The sequence below is a fragment of the Cebidichthys violaceus genome, unplaced genomic scaffold (genome assembly GCF_023349555.1).
Source record: "Cebidichthys violaceus isolate CVI_PGR_0920_01 unplaced genomic scaffold, fCebVio1.0.p SCAF_1, whole genome shotgun sequence".
NCBI classification, from domain to species: domain Eukaryota; kingdom Metazoa; phylum Chordata; class Actinopteri; order Perciformes; family Stichaeidae; genus Cebidichthys; species Cebidichthys violaceus.
This window is the reverse complement of record NW_027176262.1, coordinates 16,956,950-16,981,498: the sequence shown is the minus strand read 5'-3', so window position 1 is coordinate 16,981,498 and position 24,549 is coordinate 16,956,950. Positions and strand designations below refer to the sequence as shown.

Sequence of the window (24,549 nt, the reverse complement as noted above, 5' to 3'; positions counted from 1 at the left end):
CCAAATGACCATCGTTTTTCACGGCGAAGACTGCGTTACCACGGCAACGGCGTTCGACGAAACATCAAAAGCTTAGAGAACTGGCATTATGAACTTCTTACATTTGTGTAGAACAAATTTGATGTTGATCGGATTTTCCAACTAAGAGAAACAAGCCAAAGTATAAAGACTTTAACTTACTGTTGCCAGTAGGTTGCGCTATGACTATGATTCAAAATTGGCTTACAGTTGTCTTCAGGCCTGGAGTTGAATCAAACATGTGAAATCTGGTAAAGATCTGATGATGCAGAGTCGAGTTACATCAGTTTATTTGTTCATGGCGAAGGATCGAAATTCGCAGAGCCGCCACGTCGCCACGCTTCAACAACTTCCTACAATTTTCACAATGAAGCATTATCAAGGTCTTAAGGCTGTTGTGACAAAATTTGAGAGGGATCCGATTAATCTGTGAGCAGTAGGGTGTCAAAGTACACAACCTATGACTTCCTGTTGCCACTAGGTGGCGCTATTACTATGATTCAAAATTGTCATATACATGTGTTCAGGGTCAGGATGTTATGACATCTGAGAAATTTGGAGCAGATTAGGCAATGTACAGCCGAGTTACAACAACTTCCTGTTTCATGGCGAATGGTGTTTTTTTGCCGCCACGGACACATAGTTCGATAACTTTTTGATCTTTGAGTATCGTTTCACTGCCAAGGTCTCAAGAGCATACTGACCAAATCTGAAGGCAATCGGGTTTAATCTCTAGGAGGAGTTCGTTAAAGTACGGCGCCTTGAAACGGTCCAAAAACGTCATAAAATTCAAAATGGCCGACTTCCTGTTTGGTTTAGGATATACCTCCTTCTGACTTTTTTGTACGTCCCATCACGTTCCACATACCCATCAAATGTCATACAGCTAGGTGAAACCCAAAGTTGGGGCTACTCTGTAGGGGGCGCTATCGAGCCAAAATGTCATGCCGCAGCTGGACACCCCAATAATACTGGAATTTTCACCACAATTGAATTTTGTGCCAAATTTCAAAAGATTCCCAGTATCCCAAGCACCTCCTTTTTGCGATGAAACTGGTACGATAATAATAATAATAATAATAATAATAATAAAAAACATTAGAATAACAATAGGTCCTCCGCTCCGACTACGTCGGTGCTCGGGCCCTAATAATAATAATAATAAAAAACATTAGAATAACAATAGGTCCTCCGCTCCGACTACGTCGGTGCTCGGGCCCTAAAAACATTAGAATAACAATAGGTCCTCCGCTCCGACTACGTCGGTGCTCAGGCCCTAATAATAATAATAAAAAACATTAGAATAACAATAGGTCCTCCGCTCCGACTACGTTGGTGCTCGGGCCCTAATAATAATAAAAAACATTAGAATAACAATAGGTCCTCCGCTCCGACTACGTCGGTGCTCGGGCCCTAATTACACATTTTTGGTAAAGTTCAAATTACAGGGGACCATAGGGACAGAAATACATTTTACCCTTATTGCAATTGCTGCAATTCTAAATAATCACCAGTAGAGGTCGACAAACGTTAACAATTGTTTTGTTTTGTTTTTTTACCAGCTTTTCATAACATGCTGAAAGTGCCCTCAGAAATGACCAGGCACATTTTGTCCAAAAGAGAGCAGATTATATGTAGATATATCAAAGTAATTTGATTTTATAAATACTCCTTTCCTTTAAAATCATGTCATGTGTTTTATGTTCTCTTGCTTTTCACACAGTTGTTCTGATAAGACCTCTGCTCAGGTTAAAAATGGGCAGAGCTATGGTGTAAAATAATGTGCCTCCATGTACTAATAAGAATGATCAAAGTGTAATTTGTCCTACCTTAACAGATGCACTAGAGCTGTTAATCAAGCTTAGTTTCAAACTACCGGTTTGTGCACACAGAAACAAGCCTGAGAAGAGGCCGATCCAGGGATTTAAAAAGTAATTTAAATCACCTGTGTGAGTGTTTTCTGGGTGTGCACAGGCCTTCAAATCTGTATTTTGGCAGCGCTATCTCTTGTCATCTGCAACCTCAAACTGTAATCTACATTGTTGGACCTCATCTGACTGAAGGCTGTCTAGCTAGTGTCTCAGGAGATGATACTCAGCATAAGTATATATTTACTGACTGGCCCATCAGTCAGTATCAGAGACAGAGGCTTCCTGGCTACAGTTTAGATTTATGATACACCTAGATAGCTTTTCCATCATTTGTTTAGTGTAATGATGTTACTGTTTATGTGGTGTTTTGGTTTGTTTGTATATGAATTGGCTAACACTGAGGATACCTGTGGTTACATATATGAGTCGGCAGCTACAGGATCTCATAGAGAATGTTGAAGCGCTTTAACTTTTGGATCTGTATGAAACTCATCAGTATGAAACATAAAGTGTGTTTGATAAAAACTAAATCCACCAGCTTTTTTTAAGCAACTACTGAGCCTTTTTTAAAAGAATGAAACTATATATTTGTGTTTTTAAAGATATTTATTTTAGTAGAAGCTGACAGATGAAGGTGTCATTAAGTAGAAAACAAATGATCCCTTCACATCACAGGACATGTTATAAGGTCTGCATGTTTTTCATGAATCTGTTTTCACAATAAAACCCTCACAAATAAGAGAGGAAGCAGCAGCATTTCATCACGATATGTAACAAACAAGCAGAACATCAATGTGTTTGTGGAACGGCCGTTACATATGTATACAATATATGTATATATATATATATATATATATATATATATATATATATATTATGAGAACATTATTAATATTGCTCTCTTTCTGTCTGGACCAATCACACGCACGCACTCACACACATCCACGTCACTGAATGCCATGGAAACAGACGCGACCGCTGCTACTTTAAGGCCTCAGAACTTTCTGATTGCTCACTCTGCACTTCTATTTACACTTTTTCCTTTACTCTTACTATATTTATTATGACCGTTATGCACTAAATTTCTAATACAAAGTCCTTGTATGTGTAAACATGTCAAAAAACCTGTCAGTTACATATCTAAGCATGTTTAAGTAAAATGCATATTGTACAGTAAAGAGTATAAATATGAAACAAGACTTTATAAACATGTATTCATTCATTCAAGTTCAGAGTGCTTATGATAAATATGATTAGTGATACAAATAGCCTAGTTACATTTTGAACTCTACAAATCCTGAATAAGAGCAGAAAATGTAGGCTCTATCTAAGAACTACAGTTGTTTTCTCCTCTTCAGCAGTGCTTTACATTCGTATGAGTGTTTCTGTGTTTCTGACAGTCCTCCGGGAAACATGTCTAATAAGGATGAAGACTGGAGTGACGACCAAGACGCTCAGGTCCTGAGCAAAACGGTCCTCAGAAACACCCAGAAGGCGACCAGCAGCACAGATGTTGAGGTAAATGTGCAAGCTGTACTACAATAAGGGGTAACCAGTATTGTGTATGGCTTTATTAAGTATCCTGAGTTGTGCAAGTCCAAAATACATAAAGCAGAAGATGGTGAAACCTTTAAAAAGGACAGATGATTGTCAGGAAATGTAACAGCTGGTTTTCTGTAGGTTGTTTTGTTTTAGTTTTTAATGTTTCCTGTTCTGGGAGACAGTCAAGCAGGGAAACATTTGCTGATGTTGAATTGGATTTTAAGAAATAGATAAATAATTGAATAAAAAAAGAAACACACACATGCACACACACAGAGAGAGAGAGAGAGAGAGAGAGAGAGAGAGAGAGAGAGCGAGAGAGAGAGAGAGAGAGAGAGAGATCAGAAATGTAATTTGTAGCACAAGAAGCCATTAAATATGTGATTTTCCACATTTACAAAGAAAAAGGGACACTTTCTACATTGGACAGTCTTCAACATCAGGCTGCATGTTTCAGTTCAAAGACTTATTACATTATCTGAATTTATCCCCAGATCAGCCCAAGCTGGTTGGAAAGAAGAGCCTGCTGCAGACCCTGCAGACACTCGGGTCAGTACCAGAGTGGAAGAACGACGACCATCAGCTGGACAGCGACAGTGAGGCAGACATGGTCCCATCACCTGGCAAGAAAAAGAAGAAGAGGAGGAAGAAGCGAAAGCAAGCAGAGACAACAGGAGAGCAGCAAGACAATGGAGACTTGGATCAGACGGTTAATGAGGAGACACTTGCAACAAAAAAGAGGAAGAAAGACAACAAATTTGGTGAGTAATTAACTGGTTAAAGGCTTACATTGCATCAATTTAAAAACTTTTTAGTGTGGAGAAGTATTCATTCATTGGATTAATAAACAACAATGTTGATGTTCACAGTACTTAAATATGAGATAATATCCAAATGTTTTTCTCCCTTAAGCGGCCCTGAAGTTAAAAAACACATCAATGGGTGAAAACAACGGATAACCAAATGATCAAATCCAAACCAGATGACTCGGAGAGACTGAGCAGACAACAATGGAAAACCAAAATGAAGAACAAGAGGAAATATAAAAATATATACAGTCAGAGTAAGCCAGAGAAGGAAATCAATAAAGTAGAATCTGCAGCACAGAACAAGCCAACGGAAGAAGTCAAAATAGATTCATGTAGCAACAACAACGGTCAGACACCAGCCAAGAAAAAGGAAAAGCAAAGTAAACCACAGAAAATGAAAAAGCCAGAAGAGGACACAGACTTATCCGGTACAACAGACACACAGACGCTCGGAGAGGAAAAGCAGCGAGTCGGTGGCAAAGTTGAAAAAAGACTGAATCGTCTGCCAATGGATCAAAACAGAAACCAGATGTACCTGAAGTGGAGATCGCAGGTGAGCAGCAGATGAAAAGACTGAAACCTGAGCTGAGCAAAGAACAGATTCTGAAAAGAGAGAAGCTCCGGAAGTTGCTCCACAGACAGGAACCGGTCCAGCAGGAGAGTCCCGCGGAGACGACAGACGAGCCTACGGTCCCAGAAGAAGAGGCGAAAGAGGACCGCTCTGCCTCCATGAGGTCCCGCATGGAGCAGCGGCTGGAGTCGGCCCGTTTAATGAGGTTTTGTACAGCATGTCCAGCGGCGAGGCGAAGCGTATGTTCAAGCAGGACCCACAGGCCTTCGGGATCTACCACAGAGGATACACGGCGCAGGTTCAGAGATGGCCCAGCAATCCAGTGGACGCCATCATCTCTTACATCAGACAAAAGTGAGACGTTATAATCAATGTATAAAATGCATTGTTACAGACACGCCTCTTTAGTTCAGCTTTTTCTCAAAACATTAACAAGGCCGTCCCTCTACACCGCCAAAACAGTAAAAACAATTTAATATCCTTCACATTTCGTGTTGGGGGTCCTCACCTCCCATCATCTACATCATGTATCTGCTGTACACAGTAAATACCTTCCATTACTCTGCTGAAGAGTAATGCAGGTGATGCTGCTGCGCTGTGGGTGTTGAATTGATGCTTCATTTGGCTGCTGTAAGGAGACGGCTTTGTTAATGTCAGCAGTTTGGGAGAAGATCAACAGTTTTGACTCCTTGTGGTCCTATTACCTAAAAGATCTGCGTTGGCACTGTGTTGATTTCACGTACAGGTGAGCCGCTACTTTTAGTTTAATGTGCTATAATTGTAAACACATCAATTGTGCCTTTTTATTTCAGACCTCCCTCTCTGGTGGTTGCAGACTTGGGTTGTGGCGACTGTAAAATAGCGCGCAGCGTGAAGAACAAAGTGCAAAGCTTCGACCTGGCAGCCGCCTGCCATCTTGTCACAGTCTGTGACATGGCCGACCTGAGTGTCGGTGTTTTCTGCGTGCCAATCCACTTACAGCCTGTGCAGTTGTTCGAAAATATAAAACGCATCGTCTGTGCAGGTCCTTCTTTGTGACGGCTCTGTGGACATCGCCGTGTTCTGCCTCTCTCTCATGGGAACCAACCTGGCAGATTTTCTAGCAGAGGCTAACTGTGTGTTAATGAAGGGTTAAAATATGTCACACCGATTTAGTACAGGCACGGCAGGTTTTTTTGGTGCATGTATAGTACATGTCTGGATAACTGATTTGCACATTTGTTGTAGGAGTGTCCTGAAAATAGCAGAAGTGGCGAGCAGGTTCGAGAACATGCGGAACTTCATCTGGGATTCAAGATGGTGATCAAGGTGAGACAACAAACGAGGGACATCGGGGACAAAGAAACACTTCCTTGTTTGTCTAGTTTCTCATGTTTTTTTAATATAAATGAAGTGTAGATAAAATAAAATGGCTCAAAATCCAATTATGAGAACCCTGATGAAGCAAACGGTTAATCTCACATGTAAACACCTTAATTTTACACTTTTGTTTCCAGCTGTAAAATCTTAAACATTGAAAAATATGCAATAATATTCATTGTCATGAAATCAGGATTCATTTTTTTCCTTTTTAAAGGCAGTTTTCTCAAAAAGGGAATAAGCGGCTGGAAGCTGCATCTTTCATAACGTTTAGTTATAGGTTGTGGTGCTTTGGGCAGGAAATCTCAGGGAGAAAATATATTCAGTAAACTGGTTTATTGTTGGAAAAAAACTGACTTTTAAAATGTATTAGACATACATAATTTAAACAGCTCAGTCTGAAGATTTGAACCAACGATGTGTTCGTCCATCTCTCAAATGTTTCTGACTTCCTACTCTGTTTACACCTCATCTGTTCCTACACTTTAGACATACAGTTGAAACCAGAAGTTTACATACACTGCAAAAAGACACATAACTAATTTTTTTCTCACTGTCTGAAGCTAAATCAGACTAAACCTCTTCTGTTTCAGGTCAGTTAGGATTACCAAAATTATTTATTTTTGCTAAATGCCACAATAATGAGAGAGAGAATATTTTAGAGAATTTTTTATTACTTTCTTCAAGGTCAAAAGTTTACATACATTTCCTTAGTATTTAGTAGCATTGCCTTTGAACTGCATGACTTGGGTCAAACGTTTTGGGTATCCTTCCACAAGCTTCTTACAGTACTCTGCTGGAATTCTGGCCCATTCCTCCTGACAGAACTGGTGTAACTGAGTCAGGTTTGTTGGCCGCCTCGCTCGCACACGCCTTTTCAGATCTGCCCACAAATTTTCGATGGGATTCAGGTCAGGGCTTTGTGATGGCCACTCCAAGACATTGACTTTGTTGTCCTCAAGCCACTTTTTAACTATTTTGGCAGTATGCTTAGGGTCATTGTCCATTTGGAAGACCCATTTGCGCCCAAGTTTTAGCTTCTTGGCTGATGTCCTGAGATGTTGCCTTAATATTTCCAGGTAATGTTCTTTCTTCATGATGCCGTCTATTTTATGAAGAGCTTCAGTTCCTGCTGCAGCAAAACAGCCCCACAACATGATGCTGCCACCTCCATGCTTCACAGTTGGGATGGTGTTTTCAGGTCTACAAGCTTCCCCCTTTTTCCTCCAAATGTAACGGTGGTCATTAAGGCCAAACAGCTCCACTTTAGTTTCATCAGACCACAGGACATGTCTCCAGAAGTTAAGGTCTTTGTCTTGGTGTCTTTTTGCAAACTGTAATCTGGCTTTTTTATGTTTCTTTAGGAGTAATGGCTTCCTTCTTGCTGAGTAGCCTTTCAGCCCATGTCGGTGCAGGACTCGTTTTACTGTGGATAATGACACTTTCTCACCAGCTTCAGCCATCATCTTCACAAGGTCTTTAGCTTTTGTTCTGGGGTTGATTTGCACATGTCAGACCAAAACACGTTCATCTCTGGGACACAGAGCCCGTCTCCTTCCTGAGCGGTGTGATGGCTGGACATTCCCATGATGTTTATACTTGCGTATAATTGTTTGCACAGATGAACGTGGCACCTTCAAGCATCTGGAAATTGCACCCAAGGATGAACCAGACTTGTGGAGCTCCACGATTCTCTCCCTGATTTCTTGGCTGATTTCTTTTGACTTTCCCATGATTTCAAACAAGGAAGCAGAGTGTTTGAGGTGTGGCCTTAAAATACATCCCCAGGTGTGCCTTCAATTAACTCACATGTTGTCAGTTAACCTATCAGGAGCTTCAAAAGCCATGACATCATCATCTGGGCTTGCCCACGTTGTTTAAAGACATAGTACTTTTGGTGTATGTAAACTTTTGACCTCAAAGAAAGTAATATAAAATTCTCTAAGAAATTCTCTTTCTCATTATTGTGACATTTAGCAAAAGTTAAATAATTTTGGTAATCCTAACGGACCTGAAACAGGAGAGGTTTAGTCTGATTTGACTTCAGACAGTGAGAAAAAAACTGTTATGTGTCTTTTTGCACAGTGTATGTAAACTTCTGGTTTCAACTGTAAATGTTCAAAATTGCACCCAAATTATGAAGTTTAATTTGTTTGCTAAAAAGCTCAGTAATTTCCTCTTTCCACTGTGCACTGTAGTTTTTCGCAAAAGATACTCGAAAACACAACAGGAGTACATGCACATTAGATTGCAGATTTAAACACATTTTGTCTTCTAGTGAGTATTTGCAGCAGAATATGTGGAGTTGATCCAAACAAAAAAACTACAGTACAGTTCATGGGATTATAGAATCTCTCTAAACTCAAACTTTAATGTCAAAGATATGCTGGATGATGTCCATGATGTTACATTTCCAGGCTGATAATTGCTAACTCTGGGTGTAATAGCTCCTATAAATTGGGCGGACATTTAATTTAGTGCCGTACACTGTGCGTACAGCTGCATCCTCATTAGCTGGTAGATAAAGGAGGACACATCACCTTTTACAGATGAGGTTGTACTCTGGCACGTTGCCTTCAACTCGGAGCAGCACTCTCTGGTTGAGAAGATTTTCCTGGAGAGCCAGTCTGTGTGTGATGGTTTCACCGCCGTAGTGGCTTTGCAGAGGACTCGTGTGGTTTAAGACTCTCACAAAGGAGATATCTGCAGAAAAGTCAGTTTAGCAGTCAGCTGAATGCATTTGTGTGAATCACTACTTTTGGAGCAACTGAAGTGTGCAGGTGCTCGTAAGAGTATCGTTTCTAAACTCACGGTATCTGGGGACGTAAATGGTCTTTTTCTCTGTGGCTCCATGATCAAAACGACACACACAGGTCAGGTCCTGCCCCTCATGAAGGGCCAGAGGAAACTGGTAAGTCAGCGCCTGGCTTTAATGCGGCCCTCATACTCTGAGTGCAGAAATGTTTGGCCTTTGGCATTTTCTGGAAGGAGCCAGGAGAGGTCAGCCCCGACACCCTCCCCTCTGCAGTCACTCACTGCCAGCCAGAGAGAAGAGTCCTGCTGTCTCACCAGAGACACACTCAGCAGAGCGGCTTCTGAAAAAGACAACGAGGGGACAGGAAGGCGATGAGCAGCTGCGTGAGTTTGTGTGAGTCACAGAGAGAAATATCGCAAAGAAAGAAATAACGTACTGTGGAAGGAGAAAATTACCGATAGAGTCCAGTAGAGCGCTCCACCTTAGCCTATAGTTATGATGTAAGCAATATCGTAACCTTTGTTTTGGACATACAAGGTTTCTGCTCAACGGCAATCATATGCATCACAGTATTTATTAAGAGGAAAAGAAAACAGGATTTCTTCCGATTCTGAAACTTCATCGTTCTCCACTGAAAGCTGCGTTTTTCTAAACTACAACTTTTGCTTGTACAAAGGTTCTCGAAACGAATGCGTAGATGCTCACATCAGTAATTTATGCACAACGTGCATAAACATGCATAAATTACTTTATATAAAACTTTATATACAATACATTTGTACAACCCACCTCGGAATGTGTATTAGAGCCTTTATCCACTGGCCACAACCTGAAAAAAGGCATGTCAACACGACCATTTTTGTTGTGTTAAGGCATAAGAACAAAGCTTGTTAACACAACCAAACTGTACGTGTTAACATGCCTTTTAATGTCTAATTACAAAATATCCTAGGCCTTCCCAATGGCCATCCGATGCATTGAGGTACAATATTGAACCATTCACCCATTCCTCCTGCCCATCAGGACTATCTAATATTCACTCACTGTAGGCTATGGGAGCAATTTTGTGGGTTAAGTGTCTTGCCCAAGGACACATGGACATGGACTAGCGGAGTCAGAGATCAAACCGCCGATCCTCTGATTGAAGGACAACTCTAATCTCAAAGTGCTTTACACTACATGTGATCATTCACCCATTCACACCCATTCATACACAGCCTTGGGGAGCAATTTGAGGGTCAGTGTTTTGCCCAAGGACACTTCAACATGGACTGCAGGAGCTGGGGAAATCGAACCGGGATCGAACCGCTGATCTTCCTACCTTGTAGCTCTACCTCTGACCCAGAGGTATCGGGTCCTGACCTACCCTGACCTTACATTTTACATTACATTACATTACATTAATTTAGCAGACGCTTTTATCCAAAGCAGTCTGTATTATGTAAATTCAGTATCTATCTATACACCATAGGCACAGCTACGGGAGCAATTTTGGGGTTAAGTGTCTTGCTCAAGGACACATTGACATGCGACTAGCGGAGCCGGGGATCGAACCGCCGATCCTCTGATTGAAGGACGGCCCTGCTCTCCACTTAGCCAGGAGGTATCAAATAACAACAGAGACTAAAGTTAATTGTCATGTTTAATATGTATTTAAAGCTACTGTGAAGAACTTTTAACTGGGAATGGATCAGTCTCAGTTAGATAGTCCCGATGGGCAGGTGGCACCTTGCATGGTTGCCCCTCCCATCAGTGTATGAATGGGTGTGAAAGGGTGAATGAACATGTAGTGTTAAAGCACTTTGAGTGGTCGGAAGACTAGAAAAGAACGGTACAAGTACAGTCCATTACCATTAACAAGACCATCAAACAGATTGTCTACCGCACGTCCCTGCTACTGCTGCTCCAAGAAAGGCAGAAATGGACAGAAGTGAGAAAAAACTTGAATATTGGAGACATTGTCCTGGTGGTTGACCCCACTGCTCCTTGGGGTCGTGGCCATTAGGCAGAGTGCTGGAAACCAAGCCTGATGAAAGAGGTCTGGTCCGTTCAGTGGAGTTCCAGACTAAGACTTCAGTAATTAAAAGGCCCATTCTAGAGAATGAAGAATAAGCCTTCCTTCTAAAGCCACAAGACAGCCATGAAGCTGTATGAATGTATATTTATTTTTCTAAATACATAGTTCTTTATATATAGCTCCTTCTTTTTGGTAATACATTTAATTGATTCTGTAGAGAACAATTAGGGGCTGGTTTGTAGGAGCCGCATTTAAGTTCATGTCTATGTATTTTAATTACTGATCTTTTTCTTCATTTGTGTTGAAAGCAAGTGTGCCTCGCCCACAGGTGAGGAGGGCAACCTATAGCACATAGGGAGGTGACGGCAAATACCGTTTTTGACCTCGGCCTCAGACATAAAGCACCTGAACTCTACGTAGTGGTAACAACTATATAGGACACAAAATATAGGGGTTAAAGGAACAACCAAATTTAGGAGTTTTGCCAATACAAAGTGAATACAAGAATGTACTAAAAAAGGGGACCAAACCCTGTCCCTCCCAAAACCACCCATTCGGAAGCAAAGATAAATGCTGCTAGACAGGCAGAGCCGAGCTGTGACGGTCTGTGACAAATGTTGGTTCTTCACGGGAATTGAGCTACTGACAAAATACGACATACCTTCACCTGCAAGCAGAGCAGAGGCAAGCTACATTAGGATCACTATTTTTGATATCACAAGTTCTGTGAAATGTTATGTTTAAATTTGCAAATGAGGCATTTTCTAATGGTACATTTTTGATAAATTTAGGAGAAATCTACAGATACAAATAGACAAAGATGTCATATGTAAAATAAACAGCTACATATGTGTTGTTGTTTTCTTTCCACTAGACTGAAAAAAGATTTGTTATGGAAGTAAAATTCTTCTTTGTGACAGTAGACATTAACTGTAGACATTAACTGTAAATGGACTATACTAGTACAACGCTTTTCTAGTCTTCCGACCACTCGCCATGTCATCATTCACCCATTCATACACTGATGATGGGCTACCATACAAGGTTCGTTCATACACTGTAGGCAATTTTGGGGTTAAGTCTTGTCCAAGAACACATCGACATAAACTAGCAGAGCCGGGAATCAAAGTGCCGATCCTCTGATTGAAGAACAACCCTGCTCTACCACTGAGCCACAGTTGCCCCAACTGTACATAAACAGGTATGTCTGGGCATCACCTCTAACTGACACATTTCAATCTGAAAATGGGAGTGATGGGGAATATTTTTAAAAGATAGTTGATGATTTCATAATCATTGTAGTTTAACCATATCTTCTAAACTAAGTATTTGTTCACTGATCACTTTAAGAAATCACAAAAAAAAAAAAATGTAACAGGGTGTTTTTATTGTGGAAAGAGACAGTCATCTGAGCATGCTCCTGCGCCGTAGTGGAACCGAGGTTCTTTAGTCTACACACTGTATGTCTCTGCTGGAAAATTAAAACTCTCAATAACCCCAAAAGATATTACCAAGAGTAACTTTAATTTCACATTTCATTTCCACACAGTTACATACTTCCACATATATACGACATGTGCTTGGACTAGTACTGCTACACTGTCGACTCAGGATTTATAGTTTTTGATTCTTTAATGTCAATATCCTGTGGAAACTGACATCGGTTCAGGAAACAGGAAGCTGGCATCGACACAGTCCACAGAGCAGTTCCTGATGGTGAGATCATTTCTGCAGATGACCATCACTTCCAGAGGAGCAGCAAGAAAACAACAGTTTCTTAAAGTCAAACAGCGTATCTGGTGTGGAAGATCTGCAGCTCATCAAATGGGCCTTGAGCTGAGGTCTATGGTGTGTGTGTGTCCGTGTGTGTGTCTGTGGTCTCTGTTGTCTCCTCGCTGTCAGCACCGACTGACTGCTGCTCCGCCAACATGTCCGTAAGCTTCAGCTCAAGCACTGGATCCCTGGATCCCTCTGCTGACACCTGTAGAACAAAAGCAGTACTGTGATCATGTGCCGCAACATCAGACTGATGGTTTTCTCCTGATTACGGTTACTTGCCCGGAATTTATCACTTTTCACAAGCTTTCTCCACATAAATGAAGTTTCATTTTAGACAGAAATGAAGATAATCACAAAATAGTGTCATTTCATTTAATTTCTATTAAAATGTTTGTTATTCTTCAGTTTATGTGATAGGAAAACAATAGCTCCTAAAGGTGCCTTTGAGGTGGAATAAAAACAGTGCATGTTTTATTTGGTTTGAGAAACAGGAGCGTTCCTGTTGGACATGCAGTATTAACATTAGGACTATCTATGAACATGATGTTCCCCTTGCTGAATGTCTCTGTATTCTGAGCTGGAGACGGGGCCTCCATCCTGCAGATCTCAAGACAGTTGAGTCATCTCTGTAGCTTCTACTTCATTCAAACTGAAAGGCCTTCACACACCAGGGTCGTTTTCTTTTCATGCAATTCATTTGCACGTAAATATATTTTCTTATTGCCATTTTTGTCATGAGTACTTTCAGACAGAATGCAAATATTATGCAGTGAAAAGGTGTGTGTGTGTGTGTGTGTGTGTGTGTGTGTGTGTGTGCGAGAGAGAGACAGACAGACAGAGATAAAGCAAGACCTACAGCATTGTTAACAAGTTTGAAAAATAAAACTTCTAAAACTCCATGAAATTTGTCCGTTTGACTTTATAGAGGAAGATTTTAGAGGAAGATCTGAGTATCAAGCACTACCTTATATTACTAAAGACTACCATAATCCTCATATTGTCTGTAACAAATCAACCAATCTACTTCCTGTTTACACTGGCTCCGCATTCTCAGTGTACGTGAATAGTCATGTGATATTCGTTTTCAGGCTTGAAACGATGTGACTGAGATTGTTTTTGTTTTACAACCCCGGTTTTAAGCAAAAATGTATTAATGTGGAAGTAGCCTCAGACTCTTACAGGAGGAGCTCCTCTCCGCCTCAGCATGATGCCATCTGTGAGTAACGCCTTCCCTGTATCTTCAAACAGAGCAGAATCCTCCAGCTCACTGTGGCTCTTCAACTCTGTGTACTTGTCTACAAACCTGCGGGAGCAACGTGAAACATTTAGTCACACTGTCAAGGAAATAATGTATTGTATTTAACTCAATGAATGAGTTATTTCAACCCTGCACTTTGTGTGCAAACACTACAGATTCTGGAACACACATAAAAACAATTCACAGCCAAATCATTTAGATCACACCTGACATTCTGACGGGTGTTTTCATGCTTGTATATCATATCTTTTCATAAATCACTCCAAAACCAAAATGATGATTGGGGGGGAACATACCTCTGACACGTCGAAACAAAGTTTGACTTGACCAGATCCAAAGGCCGAGGACCCGTCCCATACTGCACATAGAACTTCCTGAAAGGCAGACACGTATGGGTAAGTGGGGCCTCAACAATAAGGATGCTCACTTGCGCGGGGCAAGTAGAGTACCATGTCAGGCGAGTAACTTTAGCAACTTACTCGCCCAAGTAAGTGATAAAAAGAATTTAACACATTGCTTGTCCGTTGCTGCTAATGGTCGCTAAAGGGTGTTCTGATTTATTTACTTAAAGCTATTATAAGAAACTTATTGTGTTGGTTTTGGCGGTCCCTGTGGACAAAAGTTAAGCACCAAACTCCATTCAGAAAATCTCTCATTTCACTGCAATAAGAATCTGACAGTCTGCCTCTCTCAGTCCTGGTTCTTCTTCTCTCGTGCCTCCCTTCCCTCCAGTGGGCCCAGCAAAACAGCCTGGGACTCCAGCAGCATGGTGTCGGTGTTGGCTCCCAGCGAGGACCGGAGGAGCAGTGAGGAGAAGCTGTGCTCCGGGAGGAGGAGGAGGGGCTGCTGCCGGGAGCAGAGCTCTCCTCCTCCCCCCGGTGCCCCGACTGCAGGTTGAAGTCCACGGTGGACTGGTCTCTGATGGAGGTCCCACTGGAGCCTGAGCTTAAGAAGTTTCTGGTGGACCTGCATGATTTCATCTGATATTGTGTGAAATCAAAACCATACACTGATGACAGAATAAAGAATAACAATTTAAAATGACCTCTGGGTCAGAGGTCAGGAAAATTTAACCCTGTCTTTCAACAACTTTTAGTGCTGACATGAGCAGCAGCTGATTTCCATTTAAAAAATGTTTGTGAGTTCAGATGAGCTCTCAAATTAAATGGCTAGTTTCATATATATTTCATAAACGTATGTACTACTATATTAATCACTCCAAATATAGTGATGAAACTAGTGAATTAAGAATGACGGGCTATAAGGGAACCAGTGAATGCACTGCGGTGTATCCACAAACAGTTAATAAAGCTATGAGCTGTGACAAAACAAAACCCACTGATTTCATATATTCAGGTAAACAACAGGCTTGCTTAACTGATTGGTGTTCTGGTAAACTCAGGTGCTATGACACATGAAGTAGGGGATTCCTAACAAAATATGATTCAAACAGCCACAACTTTGTTTGTGGTTATCAGTGACAAATATCAACACTCCCGATCAATGTGTTATTTTCATAATATTTACACAGAAAGCATGTATGTGCTTACACATGGAAGCACACATAGTCACTATTGTGAGTACTCGACTTACGCTCTAACTTCATCCTCTCTGTAGAAGATTTCAGGCACATCTTCCTGTTTGTTGGTACAGGGTCTGGTGTGTGGCTTCACATGAAGTGGGTCCCTCTTGGGTGGAAAAGCCTCATATACATCATACCAGATGGGTTTGTCTGACGGCTTTATGACCCCAGAGCGCATCAGATCCCGAACCCTGTTCATCACACAATTGATCATTAAAATGGCATTTGACAAAAACATGATTCATTGTAAATCAGAGACTTACACAGACATTAATAATGTTGCTGGCTTAAACTCAAAGATGGTATGTATTAAGCTACTTTAAAGTATGATGTTGACCTCTTGTGTTTCCAAATTATTAGAATGAGCAATAAGAATAAGTGTCACATACTCTGTATTATAATACCCTCAGCAGCCAGCACTGAAGAATTAGTCACTTTGATCGCATTTAATTATGCTGAGCTCCTCAATCCTTCTTTTTTACTGATCTGTTTAATATTAGTCAAGAGCTTTGGACCATGGTTAAGACTCCTTCCGAGTCATGGTTAAGACTCCTCCTTGTGTGCATACTCAGTCGTATGCACACAAACATGACTATCTGAGATCCGTCTCTGTCGCATGCTTATGTCATCACACCGTATCCTTAAACTCGTTTGACCGGTCAACGCTTAAAATAAGAAATGAATTTGCCATTAGTTTCGTCCACATGTATTTGAAGTTAGTGGTGCCTGAGAAGAATGCCGACGTAACGTTAACGTGCTGACGTGAGACGACTTATGCGAGGGTCAGCTAATGATGTCACCGATGCTGCAGGAGAGACATTTGATTATGAGAACAATGAACTGATTCCTGAAAACCCCGTTTTACTCACTTAAACAGCATGACGTATTCCGATTAAGCAACACGTAACGTAAATCTGTGGTAAACAACATTTTCTGTGGACCTGATCCGATGGCTTTCAATAGCTCAAGGATATGGCTAACATTAGCTATTGTTAGCTAGTTTGACAGCTTAGAAGCTGTCAAACTAGCTTCTAAGCACAGCGTAAAATGCTGTTCACTTACCGGGTGAATACAGTTCCAAACCTCTCCAGTCTGCTGCCAGCCATTGCTGTTTTTTTATTGACAGCGGTCACACTCGGTTACAGTGAACTGGTCCGGTGCTAATTATCTCAAACATCCGGTGGTAGCGTCCACTTCTTCTTCTTTGGTGGATTTTTGGCAGACCAGATGCTTTGCGGCACATTTCTGCCTCCCTCGGGTCGGAAGTGTGTTGCTGCTTCTTCTTCTTCTTCTTCTTCTTCTTCTTCTTCTTCTTCTTCTTCTTCTTCTTCTTCTTCTTCTTCTTCTTCTTCTTCTGTGGTGTTTAACGGCAGCTTGCATCCGTTTTGTTGCATTACTGCCATCTTCCGGTTTCAATCAGTTCCTATGTTCCCAACTACTAAACTTTCCCCATCAGTCCCGTTGCTCGTAAAAAGTTTGTAAAGCACCTTCTTCCCAGATTACTAGATCCCCCCTCGAGTATATTATTCAGCTCTCTTCCTCTCATCCCTAGTCTTTGCATTTCTCCCAGCATGCCCCTCCTTTCTGAGCTGTGTCTAATACAGGAGATGATAACATGTTGCACAGTTTCTGGTGCCTGGCAGTGCTCACAGAGACCGGTTGGATGATTCCCTATGTGTAGTGTGCTGTGTAGATTGCTGTGCCCTATTCTTAATCTTGATATTGTAACTTCTTCTCTCCTGTTTCCTCCCCTATATCTTACACTGCTCACTTTACTCTGAATTGAATGTAGATGTCTCCCCCTCATCTCCTGGTCCCAATATTGTTGCCATACTCTGTTGATATTTTTCCTGATGATACCCTTTCCCTCTGCTTTGGATAACTTGATATAGATGTCTACTTTGTTTTCCTTTAGCGCTTGTTTGGCTAATTTGTCCACTTTTTCATGTCCTCTGATACCTACATGGGCCGGTATCCATATAAATATAACTTCAGTGCCTCGTTCTATTGCTCTAGAGTGAATTGACATTATGTTTAATAGCAGATCTTGTCGAGTATTGGACATACCTGACTTCAGACTAACAGACATGAGTGCAGACATGGAGTCACTGCAAATAAGGACTTTGCCTGGTCTGTGTTGTTCAACCCACTCTAGGGCCAAAAAAAATTGCATACAGCTCAACTGTATACACAGCTAAAAAATTCGAAGTGCGTTTAAATATTTCAAATTTGTGACTAGGAATTGCAACAGCAGATCCTGTACTGTCTGTAGCTGGATCTTTTGATCCATCAGTAAAAGCATGCACATGCTCTGAGTATTTTTTATCTGTGTATTCATAGAACTAAATTAGTATTTGTATGTCTTACCTTAATTTGCATCAACTCCATGTCCACCTCTGGTTCTTTAAGCAGCCACACAGGAGTTACTGGCCACATGACAGTAGGGCAAAACTCTATATCAGATACTCCTAGGTTTCTTGCTGTTGCTTCTCCTACCCAGCCAAAAATTGTCTTTGGTACTTTATGTCTTTCCCAACACGCCTGTAATATTTTTTTAGTTGGATGATTATCTTCATGACCTCTCAGATTTATCCAATAATTAACCAAGTTGTTTTCTGCGAAGACACAATGGCATTTCTCCTGTCTCTACTTGGATGGCGCACACAGGTGATGTTCTTACTGCCCCTATACAAATTCTGAGGGCCCTGGTCTGGATAACATCTAGCTGTTTAAGTGCGGTTTCTGATGCTGAACCATATGCTATAGTACTATAATCTAATCTGGATTTAATTTGAGTTTTGTAAATGTGTATCAGGGATGCAACCTCTGCTCCCCAGTCCAACCCTACCAGACATCTCATTACATGTATAACTTTTTTACATTTATCACTAACATTTATTATGTGGTCTTTCCATGTTAATCTGCTGTCAAAGTGTACTCCTAAAAACCGAAATGACACTACTATTTCTAACTTGTTTTCATACCGATTCAGCTGAAAGTTTCCTCAGTCTCATAAAGAACATTACTTTCGTTTTTTCCGATGAGAATTTAAATCCCCATTTCTTCCCCCATATTTCAACTTGTTTTATCCCTTCTTGCAGTTTTTGAACAATATGTTCCAAGTTTCTTCCTTTTTTCCATAAAGCCCCATCATCTGCAAATAATGACCTTCCCATATCTGGTGAGACCGTTCCAAAGATGTTATTTATTGCAATTTAAAATAGTATAGGACTTACCACACTGCCTTGGGGAGTCCCATTTTCTACCTCATATTTCCTTGACCTTTCAGTGCCTACTTTTACCTGGATAGTTCTTTTATTTAAAAAGTCCATTATCCATTTAAACAGTTTCCCCCTGATTCCCATTAAATTCATTTTTATCAAACGATCTTCCCTCCATAGCATGTGTGTTGCAGCTCAGATTATTTCCAAAGGCATAAACCTGTCGCAGCAGACAATTCAAGGACTGCTCCCCCAATCTTGAACTGGTTCTCGGTCAGGTTCAGCAGGCTCTTCATTGTGATTGTCTCTTCTTCTTCTGCAGAGAAAATCTGCCCTCAGCCCTTCATTGGCCTCCATTCAGGAAACAAGCCGGAAACATCAGTGCAGACCCTTCACACACTGGACCGGATACAACTGTTAGCGTCTCCTCCCTGAGGCGTGCTCTTTATGTTTCTTTCCACAGACCACTCTGATGGACAGTTAACCAGTTAACATGTCAATTACACCTTATCGCCAAAATATACACTGCTACCAATATAAAATATAATTCAGTGGCGGGCCATGTATTTCATACCTGGGCCTTCAGTGCTGTCCTACTACAGTTGAACCACCTCATAATAACCTCATTATGACACCAGCATGACGGGATGCTTCGTCATTAACGGGCAATGCATATAGTCAAAATCAATGTATTTAACACAATGACAAGAACAAACTCGCAAGAACCAGTCACATATTTATATGACAACAAAGCAGGTAGAATAACATAAAACCCAAATAACACGATTCAACAGGCCTCTGCACATTCCAGCAAAACTGCGGCGCTAAAACACGCAATCCGCCACACACTCAAGGGCACGGGCCATTCAAATATTATTCATATCAGAGGGAACAATATTAACCATATCAAAAAAACAACACAAAAGAAAAATTAACACAGGAGTAACGCTACTGCAGATGTAAAAAAACAAAAGCAGTTCACTTACTAAAGCTGCTGTTCACTATTTAAAGACAAAGTCCATTCTCCTTACAAAAAGTTTAATGACACGGTTGTACAGTACATCGGTGTAGTTCAGTTCCAGCAAGAGGTCCTTCTCGATTCATGGATGCCAGTGATTACAGTCGAGCCTCCCCGGTTGTATTTCTTGAATAAGTTTTAATGCGTTTGAGGACTGAAAATGTCCGCTCGACAGAGGCAGTAGACATTGGGATTGTCACTGCCAAACATGCCAAAATGCTAAAAATGTAATGTCACGTAAAAATGTCTTACATATCTTTAAACTTTAACTCTTACTACTACAAAGTTCTGCTAGCTAGTTTCACAACAGTCACGCTAGCCTACTGACCAATCAAGCCGAACGTTAATGATGACATACTTGTTGGCCAGTTAGAAGGCTCTGACTGTACTATACAAGTACAGTCCATTTACCATTTACAATTTACTTAGCATGCCTCATCCATTTAAATGGGAAATGTTGATGAATGATGGAAAGTTATTTCCAAATTAAAGCTTTTCAAATTCTCAGAAAATGGCTTTAACTGCCTGAGGACCTTCTTAACTTCCAAGCTCTTCTTTCCACTTTTTCCTCCTCTCTATCTACTGCTAAAGCTGCGTTCTTCCGCTCTAAAATCCTAACCTCTGCTTCCAATCCTAAAAAACTCTTTGAAACTTTCACTTCTCCAACCCCCACCCCCTCTCCTCGATCCTACCAGGTGACGTGGAGGGGGGCCGTTTCGGAACCACGCATGCTGACCACAGGGGTTCCGCAAGGTTCAGTCCTGGGCCCCCTTCTCTTCTCACTCTACACAACATCTCTGGGTTCTGTTATTCGCTCGCATGACTTCTCTTACCATTGTTATACCGATGACACCCAGCTGGTCTTGTCATTTCCTCCCGGTGACACCCAAGTGGAGACACGCATTGCTGCATGCTTGGCTGACATCTCGAAGTGAATGACGACACACCACCTCAAGCTCAACCTGGACAAAACCGAGCTACTGTTCCTCCCGGGGAAGGGTTTCCCGCACCGGGACCTGACCATCACCACTGATGATACCGTGGTGACGCCGACTCAGACTGCGAGGAACCTGGGTGTGACCCTGGATGACCAACTGTCATTCTCAATAAACATTTCATCCATTACACGCTCCTGTAGATTCGTGCTCTACAACATCAGGAGGATTTGCCCCTTCCTCACTGACGAGACGGCGCAGGTGCTCATACAGGCTCTTGTCATCTCTCCCCTGGACTACTGCAACTCTCTACTTGCCGGAGCCCCGGCGTCAGCCATCAGACCTCTGGAGCTTGTCCAGAAAGCTGCAGCTCGCCTGGTGTTCAATTGGCCCAAGTTCTCCCACACAACTTCCTTTCTCCGTTCTCTACACTGGCTACCTGTAAGAGCTTGCATCCAGTTTAAGACTCTGGTGCTAGCCTACAGGGCAGTGAAAGGAACAGCTCCTTCCTATCTCCAGGCCATAGTCAAGCCCTACACCCCCACCCGACCACTTCGCTCTGCTGCCTCGGGGCGATTGTTGCCCCGTCGCTCATTGGTCCCTGCGGCCGATCGACCCGGTCACGGCTGTTTTCTGTCCTGGCCCCACAGTGGTGGAATGAACTTCCCACTGACGTCAGGACAGCAGAGTCGTTGGCCATCTTTCGGCTCAGGCTGAAAACTCACCTCTTCAGGAAGTGCTACCCTGAGCCTTCCACTTAGCACTTATTGTATTCCTACAAGCTTGTTGCACTTATTGTATTCATATTACTTTTATTTATTTTTTGCACTTACTGTTTTTGTTTGTTTCTGCACTGTACTTTGGCTCTGAGTTATGATCTGCTTCATGCTCTTAGATGCTTGCTTGGAAAAGAAGATGTACTTATGACTTCTGGTGACTAGTAGTTCTCTTGAATACCTATGTTGAATGCACTTATTGTAAGTCGCTTTGGATAAAAGCGTCTGCTAAATGACTGTAATGTAATGTAATGTAATGTAATGTAATGTAATGAAAGGTGCACCAAACATCCCATCTGAGGACCGGAACCTGCCCTTTAACTGCTGACTTTGTAGACCCTCTGGGAGCTATGTTCTTCTAGGAGCATCCTATTGAGGAGCAATATACAACATTCAGAGCATTAATATATAACAGCAAACAACTATTTACAATGTAAATATATTGTTGTAATAGCTACCCGAACAGAAAATACAGTTGCTCTCCCTCTCTGTTGTTAACCAAGGTTCTCCACTTTACTGACATAGCGGCCGGCCGGCCGTGCATGCTTTTAGTGAGTGTGAGTGCATGTGAGTGTGCTCCACTGGCTAGCTCACAGTGTGACCGGCCACAGTATGTCAGAATGGATAGCTGTGCCTCTGAAGTTAATAATAATAATAATAATAATAATAATACATTTTATTTATACAGCGTTTTTCAGAGTACTCAAAGACACTTTACATTAAAATCATCATATATAAAAGCTATACACTAAAAACTTAAGAACACACAATATTGGTCACGCATCAGTTTTGAAAAGGTGGGATTTGATTTGGGATTTGAACATGGAAAGGTCAGTGCCGTCTCGGATGTGTTTGGGGAGAGAGTTCCAGAAGGAGGGGGCAGCTATGGAGTTGTGATTAAAGCAGTGACGTGCGATGAGGTTCGTGGCTGGTGAGGCACTGACACTACATAAGTCAGAATTACAAATATATGAAGCCAATAGAGTAGCTTAAAAATCACCATTCAATTGGCAGCTTGCACATTGATTACTGGTTGTTTTTCATATTTCATATCAGCATTATTTACACACACACATGAGTTACATATTTGATTCCACCGGGAGCGTGTGCGCCGCGATCTGCGACCTGCCCCACTGGGAGCGTTTCAGAAGCGAAGCGTTTGTGGGCGCCACCCGCGAAAATCGTGAGATTCCGCTATAAATGCAAATCACTGTGGCCAAATCCCAATGTCCTCCCTAAACCCTAAGCCCTGAACCCTCAAGGACTTAATTGACGTCACCTGGTAAGTGGTTGAGTGTGAGAGGCTGCAAGGGCTCGAAATGGTGTAAATAGGAATGGGACAGCACTTTGCTGCAACATATCACGTTACCGTGAAAACAACAAAAAATAAGATGTATAATTGTGGGTATTTATTTTATATTTTGTACTCCCTGACTTTTTTTTAATGTCTCCATACGTCCACTGGTTACCCCGTGTTTAACGTCACGTTGCTATGACTTGTGGGTAATTCCCTTAGGCTGAGTCAGCATACCATGCTGACTTACGGAAAGGGTTCATAAAGAGCTCAAAATGTCTGCGAGAGAGCCCTCAAACACTTAAGGATTTGACAGTGGGACATCCCTAAACCCTCACGGACTTCGCAGGAGTGTGCCTCAAAGTCCGTGAGTCCGTAAGGGGGGGACATTGGGATTTGGCCTGTCAAAATCCGAGAGCGCAAATGAGATCCACGCGCGCGCACAAATCAAACATCCGCGTGCGTATTTTACTTTGACGAGTGCTTTTACATCACTCCGCACGCCCTCTTCTTTAAGCCAGAGGTAGTGTTTGCCTCCCCTCTGTGCTTTTTCACTGCGGTTTCTGTCAGATCAGCAAGACTAAATATGTTCTACACCTACGTGAAATACAGTACATATTATATGGAAAGAAAGGACATATAATAAAAGTGTCTACAAATATTGCAGTGGTGACAAAGCAAAAGGCACGCGCTCAACCCAGTTAGTGAGGGATTGCGCAATCTGAGGTGAGGCACAGCTCGTCGCTGCCTCACCTCATGTGTCTCCTCTGTTTAAACAGGACATGCACTAATTCAGTGATTTTGATTATAAAAATGCTTGAAATGATTGGAATCATACAGAAATTACATTTATAGTACAGATCAGTAGAGAAATATTAATATTTAATTTATTTTAGCATTATTTGTTTTTTACTTTTCATGATGACAGGCTCTGCCTCACCTTCCTCCCCTGACCGCACGTCCCTGGATTAAAGAAACCTCAAGGAACTGTATTAGCGCCATTTCTCTTCACTCTCTACACCTCAGTCTTCCGGTTCAACTCAGGTTCCTTCCCACAACTGCTTCACTGTTGGATGCATCAACAAAAACTTGTCACATGGTGCAACAACCATTGCCTGGAGCTCAATATCAGCAAGACCAAAGAGCTGGTGGTGACTACCAGAGGAACAGAAAGGCCCCCTGTTGCATAATCCAGCTGGTGGAAGTGGAGGGTGGACTCAGCAGACTCTACAAGCTCTGTGGTCGGGCTGGAATTGGACAGGCTGGAGTTAGTGGCAGAGAGGAAGATGAAGGACAAGATCATCCTCTCTATGACGAGCTGCTCATGGCAGGCTCAGGCTTTCATATCTGAATGTTTTTATATACATAAGGAGGGTTAAATTCACTAGATGCATTCACATGGAGACTTCTGGTTGGTTTAAGTATTGGTGAGCAAAATGTCTCAGTCAGCATTCTTCCCTCCCTATAACTGATCATAAAGTTGTATCTTTATCTCCGTCCAAGCATTTCTTTCATATGACAGTTGTAATAAAGCAAATTATTGGAACTGGAACAACTCTTTTAAATATAAAAAGTGAAGTTAAAAATCGCTTTAGCAAAGAAATCTTCTATTGTTAAAACCGATAGCTATTTAAATATGATACAGTACTTTCTTGATCTTGCATGAAACATTTTCACACATGTTTAGATATTTTCCCAAATATATAGTCAGGGTCACTAATAGGCAGTCACTAATAGTCCGTGT

General features: G+C 41.7%; 1 protein-coding gene and 1 pseudogene across 1 annotated transcript; one reads left to right on the top strand and one right to left on the bottom strand.

The window, feature by feature from the left end:
* Positions 1–3,302: 3,302 nt before the first annotated feature.
* On the top strand, positions 3,303–6,114 carry LOC137892727 (ribosomal RNA-processing protein 8-like; annotated as a pseudogene).
* A 6,331-nt stretch (positions 6,115–12,445) lies between these two features.
* mrps23 (mitochondrial ribosomal protein S23) lies at positions 12,446–16,846 on the bottom strand. Its single transcript, XM_068712671.1, has 5 exons — positions 16,624–16,846; positions 15,573–15,752; positions 14,276–14,353; positions 13,901–14,024; positions 12,446–12,923 (listed from the first exon to the last, which is right to left on the bottom strand). Exons 1-5 carry the CDS (start codon positions 16,665–16,667, stop codon positions 12,786–12,788), a joined length of 564 nt encoding a protein of 187 aa, XP_068568772.1. The 5' UTR covers positions 16,668–16,846; the 3' UTR covers positions 12,446–12,785.
* Positions 16,847–24,549: the final 7,703 nt, after the last annotated feature.

What these genes read in the sequence shown, in the direction of transcription:
- mrps23 (XM_068712671.1), bottom strand. Translation starts at nt 16,667, where the DNA reads ATGGCTGGCAGCAGACTGGAGAGGTTTGGAACTGTATTCACCCG. An exon ending in TTTGTTTCGACGTGTCAGAG is followed by an intron (nt 14,025 to 14,275) that starts GTATGTTCCCCC and finishes TTGCTCCCGCAG; the next exon opens with GTTTGTAGACAAGTACACAG. An exon ending in GGCGGAGAGGAGCTCCTCCT is followed by an intron (nt 12,924 to 13,900) that starts GTAAGAGTCTGA and finishes TTTGTTCTACAG; the next exon opens with GTGTCAGCAGAGGGATCCAG.